Consider the following 14,384-nt stretch of genomic DNA (forward strand, 5'->3'; position numbering starts at 1 on the left):
GAAAAGTAGAATCAGAACAAGCAGAACGTTTCCTGATGCATTTGTCGCCCCATGTGGAGCATGACTCTGATGTGTGTCTGAACTTTGCAGGACAATATTTCAACCAAAAATTAAATTAAGACTAAATTAATCCTATAGACATGAACACATGTTTGTTCCAGAGATAATAACCCATATTTCACACATCAGAACTATAAAATTAGTCAACTCTGGTGAAAGTTCTCAGTTGAGGGACCACATGTCATTCAAGCTTCAACTGCAAGTCCAGTTGCTTAAAACAAAATTGCTTTGACTTGAGATGACCTGCATGAATGATAATGGTCAGAGACACATCCAGTTTCCACCTCAAACCAATAAAACACTCATTGTTAACTCATAAATGCTCAAATTTACTAATAATTAAACTGATTGTTATGCTTTTTCATCCAGATTGATTGATAGCAATTAAGGTACATTTTCAATGTACGGCCTTCCAATGTCCACTGTAGTGGACACATTAAATCTTTAAAATAAAAAATACAAATTTGAAAAAAATGTTGTCAATCTCATTTTTTGCCTTCAAACAATTGGGGGAGTAAAAAAAAGATTTTAAAACTTTTTTCCCCTGGTAGTCAGGAGGATATATAAGATAATGTCTATACAGTAATTATAGTAATTATATAGTTAGCACTAGTTCAAGATGTGCTTCATATTGTTCATAGTGGGATCCATGGAATCCCTGAGGAGAGACAACCTATCTTCATATTAACTGTATATTTACTGTGAAAGGCATTTTTCATAAATAGGCCTACATACACATTACTTAAGATATATCATTATTATTATTGCATAATATTTCTATATTCACAAGTCCTTGATGTGTTTTGTGCTTTTCATGGTGGGGTCCATGAAATCCCTGAAGACACAACAACCATCTACCTTCATATTAACTATATACAGCATGTGAAAAGATATTTTATAGATATGTGCATTGCTAATATATGACTAAGCAGTAGTTCATGATGGACATCGTGCTGTCCAAGGTGGGGTCCATGAAATCCCTGAAGACAAAACAAAAAGCGACCATATGAACCAACAGCACTCTTACAGAAATAATAAAACTGGGAAATTCTGAAAGTTTGGCCAAGAGGAATACTCTACAGATGAGAAGTATCCAATGGTGCGTCAGGAAAGAAAGTTCTAATTGATCTACAATCAATACATAAAATCTTTTTTTTAACTCGCTCCATAATATACTGTGAGAACACTCTTTTTCTAAGTACGTATATGCACTTCTTATTTAATACCTTGACGCTTGCTCTTAGCCTGAATAAGGAACATCTGTTCTGTGGTGATAACACTAGCTATTTTTAGGCTTGTCAATGACTATTTTTTACCCACAGACATCAAACTATCTGCAAATGAAATTCAGGGCTTGCTGACATGTTTTACCCAGCTGGTATAGGGAGACAATAGGTACTTGCGAGAAAAAACATGCATGTGATGCATTACAGAATTTCAAATAAAATCAAATCAAATAATAAATGATGAAGAAATAAAATAAGAAACGAAGGCAGATGTTTTCAGACAGTGCATGGGTACAAATGAAGTCATCTCGCTCCAAATACACACCCCGTTACGCACACAGACAAAATAGCAAAGCACAGCACAGCACAGCGGAGCCCACAGATGATGACTTAGCTGAAGGAGATGACTTTGGATAAAAAAAAGAAGAGGCAAAGTAAAGGAGGTAAAAGAGTTCCTTTTTTGGAGAGCCGGCTTCTATTGTGGAGTGGAGGACGCAGATGGCAAATGCCGACGCAGTCACAAAGACTGCTCAGCTGCCTGCTGCTTCAGTAGGAAAACAGGCACTGGCATGACATCTGCATTTAGAGCAATTGGTGGAAAGAATAATATTAAACTCTGGGATGGGGAGATGGTGTGCGTGTTTAACTGTGCACATTTGTTTGATGATGGGGGATGCTCACGCATCAGTGCAGCACGTTATAGGAGACGGGGGGTGTTCCAAACGGAAGACAAGAGAGCAACCTGTCCTTAGGGCAAGCGAAAATGCCAATGCTTGGACGTGATCAAGACGAGATCAGACAATGCTGTTCGTGAGAAAATAACATTGACCATTACATAAAGAAGGAACAGCATGGTTGGTTGTAGAGAGTTGCAGTCAGTGTGTAAAAAACCCTCTCAGCCATCAACACGGCCCCAGGCATACTTGAGAACGCAGTGGTGCAAACAATAAGAGAGCAGTGGTCTACACAGATGGCAGTAAAGAGGATACAGATACAGACAGGCAGATTGGTGTGATATGGCCATCTCCATCATAATGCTCTGAGTGCCTACGTCCTGCAGTAAGGGGAGATGGACTGCTAGCTCTGTTCTGTTGTGTGTGTGTGCTATGAGCATGGGCATAGCTGGGGTCTAATCTGCACACACAGACACACACGCACACACACACACACACACACACACACACACACACACACACACACACACGCACGCACGCACACACACACACACACTGGTCCCCTTAGGGGACTACAAATCAATACAAAGCTGTTGTGAGCGATAACCTTTGTCCTCTAATGCAATCTCTCTAATCCTGACGGGGGTAGTAGTAGTAGTAGTAGTATAGTCTTCTTCAGGATGACACTGGGCCGCTACCGTACCAGCAGAGAGAGGCCCAAAGGGATTTCAGGGTATAAACATGATGTGGCGTGTTATATTCGGTGGTCTTAGTTCGATGTAACCACCATCGTGATGGATCAACAACTCACTGATGATGAGAGAATCAGATGTCGTATAGCAGTGTTTCTCAAAGTGGGGCGCGGAGGCATCACAGGGGGGGCTTGTGACTAGGGCTAGGTAAAATAATCGAGTTAATCGATAATCGATCGAATCAAATCGAAATTCACATAATCGATTCACAGGGCACAAAATCGATTTTTTTTGTTCTTTTTGTTTAATTTAGGTCTATGGAAAATACCCAGTCAATTAGGCCTAGGCCTACTTAATACAAATTAGCAATCTGTTAGCACTGTCAAGCTACAGCCCTTTGACATTTTTATATAAAAATAGGTAACAGCATCTTTTGGGGGAAATCCTGGCACCAAGAAGGGAACGGATTTAATCGATTCGGAATGAATCGAATCGAATCGAATTGAATCGTGATTAATCGATTCAAAGCCCTAAGAATCGAAATCGAATCGATACAGGAACATGGCTGCGATACCCAGCCCTACTTGTGACATCTGATTTTTATTTTTCCCAAGGAAATGATTTCCTGTCTCGCCAATAAGTTTTAAGAAACATATACATAATTATAAACAGGGCTCTAAATTAACACACGCCAACACGCCAAACACGGGTGAAAAATCATTTTGGCTAGTAGAAAAAATTACCTACCCGCCTATTTGGCTAGTGGCGCCCGAGTACGGTAAAGTATGAACGGTAAACCGCTGCTATGACAAACGTTAGAAGGCGAGATTTCCTACATTACCCATGGACACTAGCGTCACGACGTAGCCTCCCACCGTGGGCTTTCCAGTGCAGCGAGCGGCAACTCCACGCCGTTGCGCGCGCCAGGATTGAAAACATTTTAGATGACCAGCCTTCTGTCAACTACGCTCACACTATTCTGACAGGCAGCTCTCCTCCTTTGCGCCCGTCGCTTTCGCTAAAACCTTTTTAACGTCACTACTGCTACTGCTACTAGCATGAACCTTGCTGTAACAGGCTGCCTTTTTGAAGCTGCGAGGGCCTGACCGTTTCATAACAGGACTAACGCAGATTATGCATAGCGCTACTTCTGTTCTGTATGTTTTGTGCGAGTGATGAAAATGTTGCGGGGTTAGAGCAAGGTTCTATGTGTTGGTAAATGCCAGTAGTAATTGTAACAGTAGTAGTAGTGACGTTAAAAAAGTGATTGTGGGACGAAATTGCGACAAGGGCAGAGGAGGAGAGCTGACTGTCAGAGTAGTGTGAGCGTAGCTGTCAGATTTCTTCTGAAATGTTCAGAGTCCTGGCGCGCGCAACTAAGTTAGAAAGCCCACGCCAACGGAAAGAAAAAGAATAACAAAAAAGCAACCAACAACGAAGCTATGGAAGTAACAAATGAAGCGAAGATTCCTGTGATATTATTTGCTTTTAGTTAAACATAGGCTTCTTCTTGTCATTTTGTTGTGCATGGTAGAGAAGAGCTCCTCCTCTCTCCTCTCCTTTTCCTCTCATCTCTGCTCCTTCCTTAGGGTGTGCGTATGTGAGGTTTTGTAGTGTTCGGCTGTGTTTGGTTACTGTATGTTAAGGTCTGTTATGCTTGAGATGTGATTCACTGTTTTCAGAGGAATTGAATAAAAACTAATGAAATTGATCAGGCCTAAGTAATGAAAGTAAAAAATAATGCAGAAGTTAAAAAATAATGAAAAAATAGCATATAATATGCTTATTACATAGGCATAGTATGCAGGCCTATAGTGTAGGCCTATCTGTGTTGTAGACATAGTTGAACAATGACAATAATTAAAAAATAATAATTAGCCTAAAGCATAGTTTATTTTGGCGAGATAAAAAAAATGGCTAGTTGAACTTCTGTTTGGCTGGTAAGAAAAAATGTCCACTAGCCAAATTGGCTGGTGGTGGAAAAAGTTAATTTAGAGCCCTGGTTATAAACATTATATTATTAATTCTCATATAGGAAATGAACACACATCTGCATTCCACTGTAGTCCCTCTTTGTTTTATCTCACCAGTCACTTTTCCTTTAATTCTGCACAGCGCAGAAATCATAAAATCTGCGCGAGTAGGCTACTGCTGTTGCTTGGGCAGGGGGGGCTCGGAAGCATCCAGACCCTCAGAAGGGGGGAATGATGGGAAAAGTTTGAGAACCACTGTCGTATAGTAAGGGCATCTCCGCTCCTTCAGGAGAGTGCTGTCTGGAGATTTATCGAATCTGTTGTCATGGTGCAGGGACTGATAATGGCTGTGGCAGCACATGATAGCCAAGACCCTCACTAACAAACACACTTGACTTCTGAATTTAATTCGTCTCCCATTTAATGTGTGTATAACGTAATTACAATTACATTACCCTACACAGTAACACTTCAGAATAACCTTCTGCTAAATGGTTAACTAATGATCAACTAATGTTAACTAATGGTAAGGTATTATTATGTCGCCCCAGAAATTTGGGGGGTGGGGGGCATAAGCTCTGCTGTGATTAATAATCGTGATCATGATTTTGATCTAAATAATCGTGATTATAATTTTTTTTCCATAATCGTGCAACACTAATATATTATTGTCATCTGCAAATGTTTACTAAGTGTTATACAATTGATTTAATAACGATATATCAATGCTTATAATTGTATTATAGATGCACAACAAACTATTAGCTAACCATTAGTTAACCATTTATCCGGAAGGTTATTGTAAAGTGTTACCCACTACACTTTCTTGATGTTTTTTCTCTAAAACGACCGACAATTATTTAGATACAGAGTGTGGATTACAGTGTCTGGAGCAATATGAGGTTAGCCGCCTAGCTCAAGGGTACTTTTGAGTGGATGATATTCAACATGAAAACGTTTGATTCCCACGCCAAACCCCAAATCATTCTTGTTTACTCTGTGCTACTCCTTATTTACTCTACACTCTTCCCTGCAAAATAACGGCAGTTACTGGCAATTATATTTACCTGTAATTCTACTGTTATTTCACACCAAAAATCAAATACAGCTCATTGCTGTTTAATGTATCACAGTATATAACATTTTTTCAGCAGCAATTGAACTGTTAAATAACAGTACTCTACAGAAAAATAACAGTACATTTCAGTTAAAAAGTTGAATTGTACTGTGTGATGACGGGCAAATACTGGGTCATAGTTGTATTCATGAATATGGCCATGGCAACTTCCCACCCCACCCATCATTCTCCATAACTGTGGTACCCTGGCCATGTTACCACCCCACCCTCCCATCGTTCACCATGACTGGAGTGCCTTGAGCATGATACTATGGCGCTATGCTGTATTGAGAAAATGGTTTGCGGTGGTCCTTTGAAAGTGTGGGCATGAATAAAATTTCAGAGTGCGCAGTGCTATGTTACACAATGATAGTGTGCAAGGTGGGCTTTTTACTGTATCTCTTGATGAGCCAATGATGAATATAGCATTGGTCAGTCTTTAAAAAATTATTTTGCACCAAGTAGCACAGCAAACAAGCAGCACTACAAGCTAGCTCTCAAAGCAATGCCTAATTTGCAGCAGGCACATTATATGCAACAATGCCACAAATGATGCCACATACAGCAAGCTTTCACAAAGAGGAAAGTGTGCAAGCATGTAGGCAAGCTTGTAGGCAAACAAGTGCTATGCTGTGCCATGCAGGCCAGCCAGCAGGCAGGCAAGCAACTGAAGTGTTGATAGTCCAGATTTATATACAGGTGCAAGAGTACCATGTGACCAGAGTCATCAGGCCCTTGGCAGGTGACGCCCGTAATTGAATAATGGCATAACAGCCCTACTCAGGTGAGGCCAGGCACTGATTAGCAGATTGGTTTAGATGGGGCTGCTTGTTGCAAGAGTGTTACAAGTTCTTAAAATGTTTCAGCCATTCACACTTTCATCACTATCAAAATGCATGTGCTACTCACACTTTGCTGCATCAAGCACTTTTTAAGTATTGTAGTTTCCTTAGAAATTGTTTCATCATGCTTGATAGTATCAGATAATCTTTAACCAGTCAGGATGACTTCAGTTCTTCAGGTGGTATTGAAGTTTGATGGTGATCACGGACAAGTGGAGGATGAGTGGGTTTCAATGGTGCTGCCTAAAATAATAGAGATGCACCGGATCCGGTTCTGGTTCCGGATCCGTCAGGATAATAGAGTTTTTCACAGGGTCCGGGTCCGGCAGGATCTTAAGCAGTGGATCCGGTATCCGGCATGTTACCTAAAAATCAGGGTCTGGTGCATGTCTAGCCTAGGCTTTTCAGTCTTTCACAACCCCAATCACTGCATGGAGTGAAATCCCTTTGGAAGCGGCTATTGCAGGCAGTGTGGCAATAAGCCAATGAGTCTAAAAAATAGTTTGCGCCAACGTAATAAAAAGGGCCCACGTGTGCGAGTAGACTATATGTTTCAACCCTTTTGTAGGATCCGGTATCCGGTTCCGGATCCGGCAGGATCCTAAAAATCAGGATCCGGTGCATCTCTAGTTTTTTCCACAACGGCGAATACTGCTATTGTGCAGTACTTACTGTTTATGCTCAATATGTGACTCAAAGTAATATTTTCACAGTAGTTGTCTGTTCTTTCGAAAAACAGTAGAATGCTGTTGCAGAATTGCCGTAAATAAACAGCTATTTGTTACAGTGTATGTACCCCTACATCTAACGTTAATCTCCGTTTTTGTAAGTTCTCTTTAGATAAAAGTGTCTGCTTTGTAGTGCCACACATAACAAAACGCAACACAATTCAATGCCATCATCTCCTGTCCTGGACATTGACGCCCACCTGAGATACATTCCGCTACATATCTAGCATGTTAATGCCCAATGTAAAGGCCAATTTATACTTATTGGCGCTGACGGTTGCAGAGCCTGTGCAACCGTCTGTGCGCGACCACGCCCCCCGTGCAGAGGCTCTGCAACCATCGTTGCGCGCCTCAAGAAAATCGAGCGAAGCGGTTGCGAAGGTCGCAGAAAAAAGGTGAAATAAGAACGCTTTCTTTCTAGTGTGTGTAAATAAATGAAGCTACAATGACTGAATTAGTAAGTAACAAACAAACAATACATCAGTTAAGCACTCACAGCACAATGTCTACAGTCTGACTACTGTACTGTAGCCTTGTAGCTATGTAGCCAAATGTGGCTAACCATATGAGACCTTGTGCGCAGATCTATAACATCAACAGTGGTTAGCGACCAGAACCAACGGGCGCCGTTGCTGAACTATAGTCTGCCCTTAAAGTGATACTGTCCCATTTTTGGAAATAAGCTCATATTGCACATCCCCTTGAGTTAAATAATTTCTCTGAGTACAGCAGTGCAAATTTTACCTCCAAGCTAGCAGTTAACATTGACTCCTATGAGACCAGTTAGCCACCAGCTGGTCTCATAGGACTCAATGTTAACAGCTACCATGGAGGTAAAATTTGCACTGCCATACTCAGAGAACGGTTGAAAGTACAGGAGAAAGGTAAAACTCAATCATTTAACTCAAGGGGAGGTGTAATATGAGCTTATTTCCAAAAATGGGACAGTATCACTTTAACACTGCGCAACATACCATCCTCTCCTGGTCAATAATAATGCAATGCGATGTAAATGTAATGAAATTAAACGGCGAGTAATGCAATATCATGCAACTTTACAATGATATAATGTAACCCTTCTATAGTAAGCTTAATCTTCTAACCCTTCTTTGCAACTGCACGTGTTGTTCTGTATATTTCCTGTGCACTTTGTATCTGCTAGTGATGCTGGCTATGATTATGTCCTCGTTTGAAAGTCGCTTAGTTTATAAAGTGTCTGCCAAATGCAATGAAATGTAATTTAATATAATGTAATGTGATGCCATCCTGTGCGTCAGGGTCATGGTCACCCACCTGAGATGGTGGTTGGAGAGCGTCTCCACCAGTGCGATGGCCAGCCTCTCGCCCACTACCAGCAGGAAGGTGACCACGATGTCGTGGTAGCCCTGGTAGTAGTAGAGCTGGGGGTTCCTCCGCAGCACGTCCAGGATGATGTCGATCAGCTGCTCCTGGAGTACCTCGCGCTCAGCCTCCCGCATGCCTGCAAAACAGGGCCGGAGTTAGTATCCATAAGGAAACTGAAAGAACAGTCTGCGACACCAAGCACCAAGCTCCTGGTCTGATGAAGGGCATGCTGCCTGAAACGTCACATTAAAATAAGAGCAACGGGAGCTTGGTGTCGCTGACTTTTCTTTCAGTTTTCTTGGTATTTTTGCTAATCCTGCACCTCAATCTTTTTCAGACGGATGTGCGTGTTTTTCTCTTTTTGACAATTAGTATCCAGAAGGAAAGCGCAGGAGAGGGAGACCAAAGACAACCTGGAAGAGAACCATTGAAGGCGAAATGAAGGAGAGATGCCTTAACTGGAGCACCATTGAGAAGAAGCCCAACAACAGAGATGAGTGGATATCATTTGTCCTTGCCCTATGTGCCACTAGGCACAGCAAGGACTAAGTAAGTAAGTAAGGGCCAGTGGCATAGCGCCCGGGGCACCAACCATTTACAGCCAGTTAGGTGGCACCACATGACACAAACTATACAAATATTGTTCATAAGGGGGGCACCTGCGAGGTATTAGTGCCAGGGGGCACCACAGTGTCTTAATACGATCCTGATCTGCAAAGGCTAAGACAAAGAGATTTATTGGTCCTTCGTAACCCCTTTGCGCAGAATCTATGATATAACGGTTACTGTCACCAAAGTTGTAATGGCCATGTCTTAATCTACTGCTTAAAGGTGCAGTGCGTGGGATGGTAGGTATTACAACTATGCTAAAATGTCCACCACTCATGTATTGTAAGTGAAATTTTCCCAGTCATAATGAATATTTAGAATCTGACGGTGCAGGTAAGTAATCATAAAAAAGGTAACAAATGTAAATAAACTTCTAAAATATTACACAGTGCACCTTTAAGGCTCTCGGTAAATGCCATAGCAATGTTGTTAAGATGTATATATTTTCAGCATAGCCTAGTGAATAGGCCTGTCGACGGGCACATCTGCAGTAAGAGGCTACGACAAACAACGGAATCAAAATTACAGGCACTACAATTAGTTACCATTGTCTCCATTGCACTAACTGAACTGCAGGAAAAGAATGCGGAATACAAAATAATAACATGGTTCGTTCAGGAGAGTAGGGCTAGTTTGTTCTGGAGGGAAAGTGTCATAACAAAATAAATAACCTTACGCATCTAATCACTTACCTCATTATGCCTGGCTATTCTGTATTCTTCTAACATAGGTAATGTGATTGAGACGTGGGTTAAATTTGGGGTTGTTTTTCCTCACCTTAATGTTCTTTTTAGAGTGATAATTTACTGGCCAATTGGTACCGCAGTGTGTGTGGGTGTGTGAGTGTGTGTGTGTGTGTGTGTGTGTGTGTGTGTGTGTGTGTGTGTGTGTGTGTGTGTGTGTGTGTGTGTGTGTGTGAGAGTGAGAGAGAGAGAGAGAGAGAGAGAGAGAGAGAGAGAGATGCAGTGTTTAATGGCTTGTCTGTTGTTGGTTCAACAGACATGAGTACCAGATAACAAAATTGTGTTTAAAACTTGATTAAAAGACCGAGTTGAGCATCTCACAGCATGGACAGATTTGCTGAACGCTGTGTAAGTACTTGTGGAAGGTGAGGACATTTTTGTTTCCTGGGCGTCTCATTCTAAAAACACCATGGATACAATGCATTGATATGTCTCAGAAGAACATGCTGTACAGTAATAACAATGTCAGTGGGTTTGATAACAAATGAAAACAGTCTGGCCACAAGAGACAGAATCACAAGCACATCCAGTGCAATATTACATCATAGTGATGGAGCACTGCAATCACATGACTTACATGGTTGATGACAGGTACTAAAGTGATCAGATGGGCCTTGGCCATTGCTCAAAAAATCTATGACACATGGAACCCGGGCTCGATTCTGACCTGAGGTTATTTCCCAATCCTACACTATCTTCAGCTGCTCTTTCATAATGAAGCCATTTTTAGCTGCAAAAATGACTATATTTGGGCCATACCAGAAAATATTAGTTTATTACTTTGTAAACTTTCATGAAAAGATCAAATTTGGCAATAGTTTCAATGAGCAGCATAGTTGCAGTACATTTTTTGACCATTTCCTGCATAGTGTACCTTTAATGACTTGTCATTTCCAACAACTCCACAAAATTTCATCCAAATCCATTCATGACTTTTTGAGTTATCTTGCTGACAGACAGACAGACAGACAGACAGACAGACAGACAGACAGACAGACAGACAGACAGACAGACAGACAGACAGACAGACAGACAGACAAACAGACAGACAGACAAAACAACGGGACCAAAAAATATCCTTCTTTGGCGGAGGTAACAAACAAGACAAAAAAGATCAAAAGATCAGCTGGCTTACCTCTGGGGAAGCGCCGCATTGATCTCCTGACGTCCAGGAGCACCTGGTTGAAGTCCTTGTGGTTCTCGCGGACATCTCTGCCTGCACCAATCCCAGCAAAGAAGAGTCAGTCAGGCCTTCAGAATTCTTTAAACCCTTAGCGCAGAGCCAATATTATAACCTTACTACCACCAAAATTGTAATGGCTATGTCTTAAGCTGTTACTTAAGACTCTCTGTATTGTTATAGCAATGTTGTTATGATGTGGGTCAGCATTTTCAGCAAATAGTGAATAGGCCCACCACTGGACATTTCAATCAAATACGTAACTACCAGTAATATACTTCATTATTTTGGAGACGAGTAATGATGAGGAATAGTTATTAAATGTCAGCAAATAATAAAATACAATTCAAGTCCTCAACAGTTTTCAAAGTTAAGTTTTGAAATGATCTGGTGGGTCAAGTAGATCCATCATACACTGTGCAAAAGACACAGAGAACATGTTCTGTTTATTACCCAACGTGCATGTTAGTGAAGGATGTGGAGTGGAGGATGTTCTACCAGATTTTCTAGGTTCCCTTTCGAATATCTGGTTCTACTGCTCGCTCACCAGGTTTTGGTGGTAGGTTGAAGACATTGACATTGAGGAGTTTGGGCCAGACTTTTCTCCTGATGTCATCGGTCATTAGGCCCCCTTCACTCACGGCTGCCCTCCTCAGTGTCTCGATGTCCACAGGGTCACTCGTGAGCGCCTGGTGGATGTCGAGCAGCTTTTTCTTCTTCCAGGACCCATGTTCTGTACAGTAGGTGGGAATGGGAAAAGCTTTAAGTAGCTTACAGAATGCAGTTATAACAGGTTAAGTAAGCTTAATGCTGAACAATATGCCTTTGAATACCGTATGGATGTTATACAATGGGCTTAAGTAGTCAATCCTGTACCAAATACACACATTAATAAAGCCCCATAAACTAAAACAGCTTTGATATTGGAATCATAAGTTTATCCATCTTTACCCCTGAGTATCATGGCATAGGCTACTATACATTGATGGTCGAATACCATGTAGAACTAGGCCTATAGGCCTACAATGTCTTATGGGGTTTCAAACACACACACACACACACACACACACACACACACACACACACACACACACTTCCTGATGTTGTTTGCTAGCTAGAATAAGGTTTTAAAGTTGGTATGAGCACAAACTACTAACAGACTGAATGGCAATCGCTAAGAAACTGTACCAGACAGATAAGGACAGTCAGACGTTGTTTGTTTCTGTCACCTGCAATCGCACAGTCTGTCCACGTAGCAGCTGTCACAAGGCTACTATCAGCTCTCTTGCTGCCAACTAGCCACGTTAGAACTAGACTGAACATATGCTTATCCAACTGCCGAAAAGACTTAAAATAGGCTGCTCACAATGTGTGTGTGGATAGGCTACACATTATTCGAAAGGCATTATATCTGAATAACATTATTTTTCAATTACCTTTTTTCTCGTTCCCATTACTAGTCGATTTGTTCCCATTAGTGTTTCCTTGATGGTGTTTCTTTCCTTTTCTCATTTCCCTCGGTTTCTTTTATGGCGTTGTCGTTTAACTTCGAGACATTCCTGTTCGTTACAAGAGTATCAAACGATGTAGCCTATAGCCTAAATGTTACAATTTAATGTCAGTAGAGCGTAAAGTTGAATGTACTGGCAACAACATTGCGTCTGCGAATGCCGGTTGTCCCTTTTCACCAAGGAGCGCGTACAGATGACACGCAGCAACCACACTTTTTTGAGCTAACCAAACCTGCTTGCCACGTGGGCGGTCCCCTGAAAGCCTATTGGTCCATTCTGCAACCTGGAGTTCTGAAATTCTTGAGTAGGCCTTTTCTTGAGATTATTCTGTGATACAAATGTATCAAGTATCAAGTCAAGTCAGGTCAAGCTTTTATTGTCAGTTTTTTTCATATGCACAGGTCATACAAGGAAATTGCATTTACATTTCTCTCTCTATACCATAAAAGGGCATCTAGACATGCACAGGACAGGACTGACATTTACAAACTGACATCAAAGTGCAAGACAGGCAAGTAACAGTGATGAACAATATAGTAAAGTGATTCAGTAATAAATAATAACTGTGACAGTGATGGACCAATGATGAACCAATAAGTGATGAAGTACTAAATAACAATTTAAACACTTAACATTGAACATTTAACATAGGGAATATGTACAGAATATGTATAGGCCTAGTATAGAGATTAAATATTTGGATACAGACACCACATTACCATTTACTTCCAACACTGCCAAATATTCCTTAATACATGTTCATAATGTGTTTAACACGCAGACAGACAGACAGACAGACAGACACAGACACACACACACACACACACACACACACACACACACACACACACACACACACACACACACACACACACACACACACACACACACACACACACACAGAGGCAGGGAAGCTAACAAGCGGGGGCAAAGGGGTCTGTTGTCTCGGGTCCAGGGAGAGAGGGGGCCCAGAATTGGGACGTCATTGCATTGTGTGTATTGGGTGGGGGACCCTTTCAGATGACTTTGTCCTGGGCACAGCCAAAGCTGTCAGCGGAACTGCACACAGGCATGTCCTTAGCTGCTGCCCCTGTCACTCCTGGAGTGTGTGTAAAAATGGCGAATAAACCATTTTCACTCAACATTGAAAGGCTGTCAGACAATGGTAGTGTATGGGCATGTATAGTTGGAGGGTTGTTGGTTAGGTGCCAGATCAAGTGGATATTGGTGAGAGAATGAACATGGCAATGAACATGAGCACACACTCTTCCTGCTACTATACTGCCCTACAAAGACAACGTGCAGTAACTACATCTTTGTTTAGTCTAGTTTAGACTGAAAATGGTCTTCCTTACACCTACTTTGTCTTATGGCAAAGCCTTGTGGTCCAACGGAGTCACGTTTTAGAGATATGTCAAATTTGCAGTAACTGCAAAATCTAACCTATTACCAAGGTTTTGAAATGATATTCCTCAATTTCAATGTTGGAATAATTACTGCTGTTTGCCTTAGTAGGTCATAGGTTTATGTGCCGGGCCAACTTGATCTCAGATGGAACAGTGTCCATGTCCACGCATTGTTGGTAATGCCGATGTGCTTTGTGTTGGGTTACAATTGAATCAAGGAATCCATGTCTAGCCTAGACCACAGATGCTGCGCGTCATTGACTTACATGGAAAACATTT

The 14,384-nt window shown here is 41.5% G+C and overlaps 1 protein-coding gene across 1 annotated transcript in view; it reads right to left on the reverse strand.

The window, feature by feature from the left end:
• zgc:63863 (uncharacterized protein LOC393372 homolog) overlaps nucleotides 1-12,869 on the reverse strand; it is a 59,876-nt gene extending 47,007 nt beyond the window's left edge. The window contains exons 1-4 of the mRNA XM_063185682.1: nucleotides 12,625-12,869; nucleotides 11,736-11,921; nucleotides 11,144-11,224; nucleotides 8,606-8,792 (exon numbers count right to left, since the gene is read on the reverse strand). Coding sequence (XP_063041752.1) covers nucleotides 8,606-8,792; nucleotides 11,144-11,224; nucleotides 11,736-11,921; nucleotides 12,625-12,700 — 530 coding nt within the window. The 5' untranslated portion in view covers nucleotides 12,701-12,869. The remainder of the gene's footprint in view (nucleotides 1-8,605; nucleotides 8,793-11,143; nucleotides 11,225-11,735; nucleotides 11,922-12,624) is intronic.
• Nucleotides 12,870-14,384: the final 1,515 nt, after the last annotated feature.

This window comes from Engraulis encrasicolus, chromosome 20, assembly GCF_034702125.1.
Source record: "Engraulis encrasicolus isolate BLACKSEA-1 chromosome 20, IST_EnEncr_1.0, whole genome shotgun sequence".
NCBI classification, from domain to species: domain Eukaryota; kingdom Metazoa; phylum Chordata; class Actinopteri; order Clupeiformes; family Engraulidae; genus Engraulis; species Engraulis encrasicolus.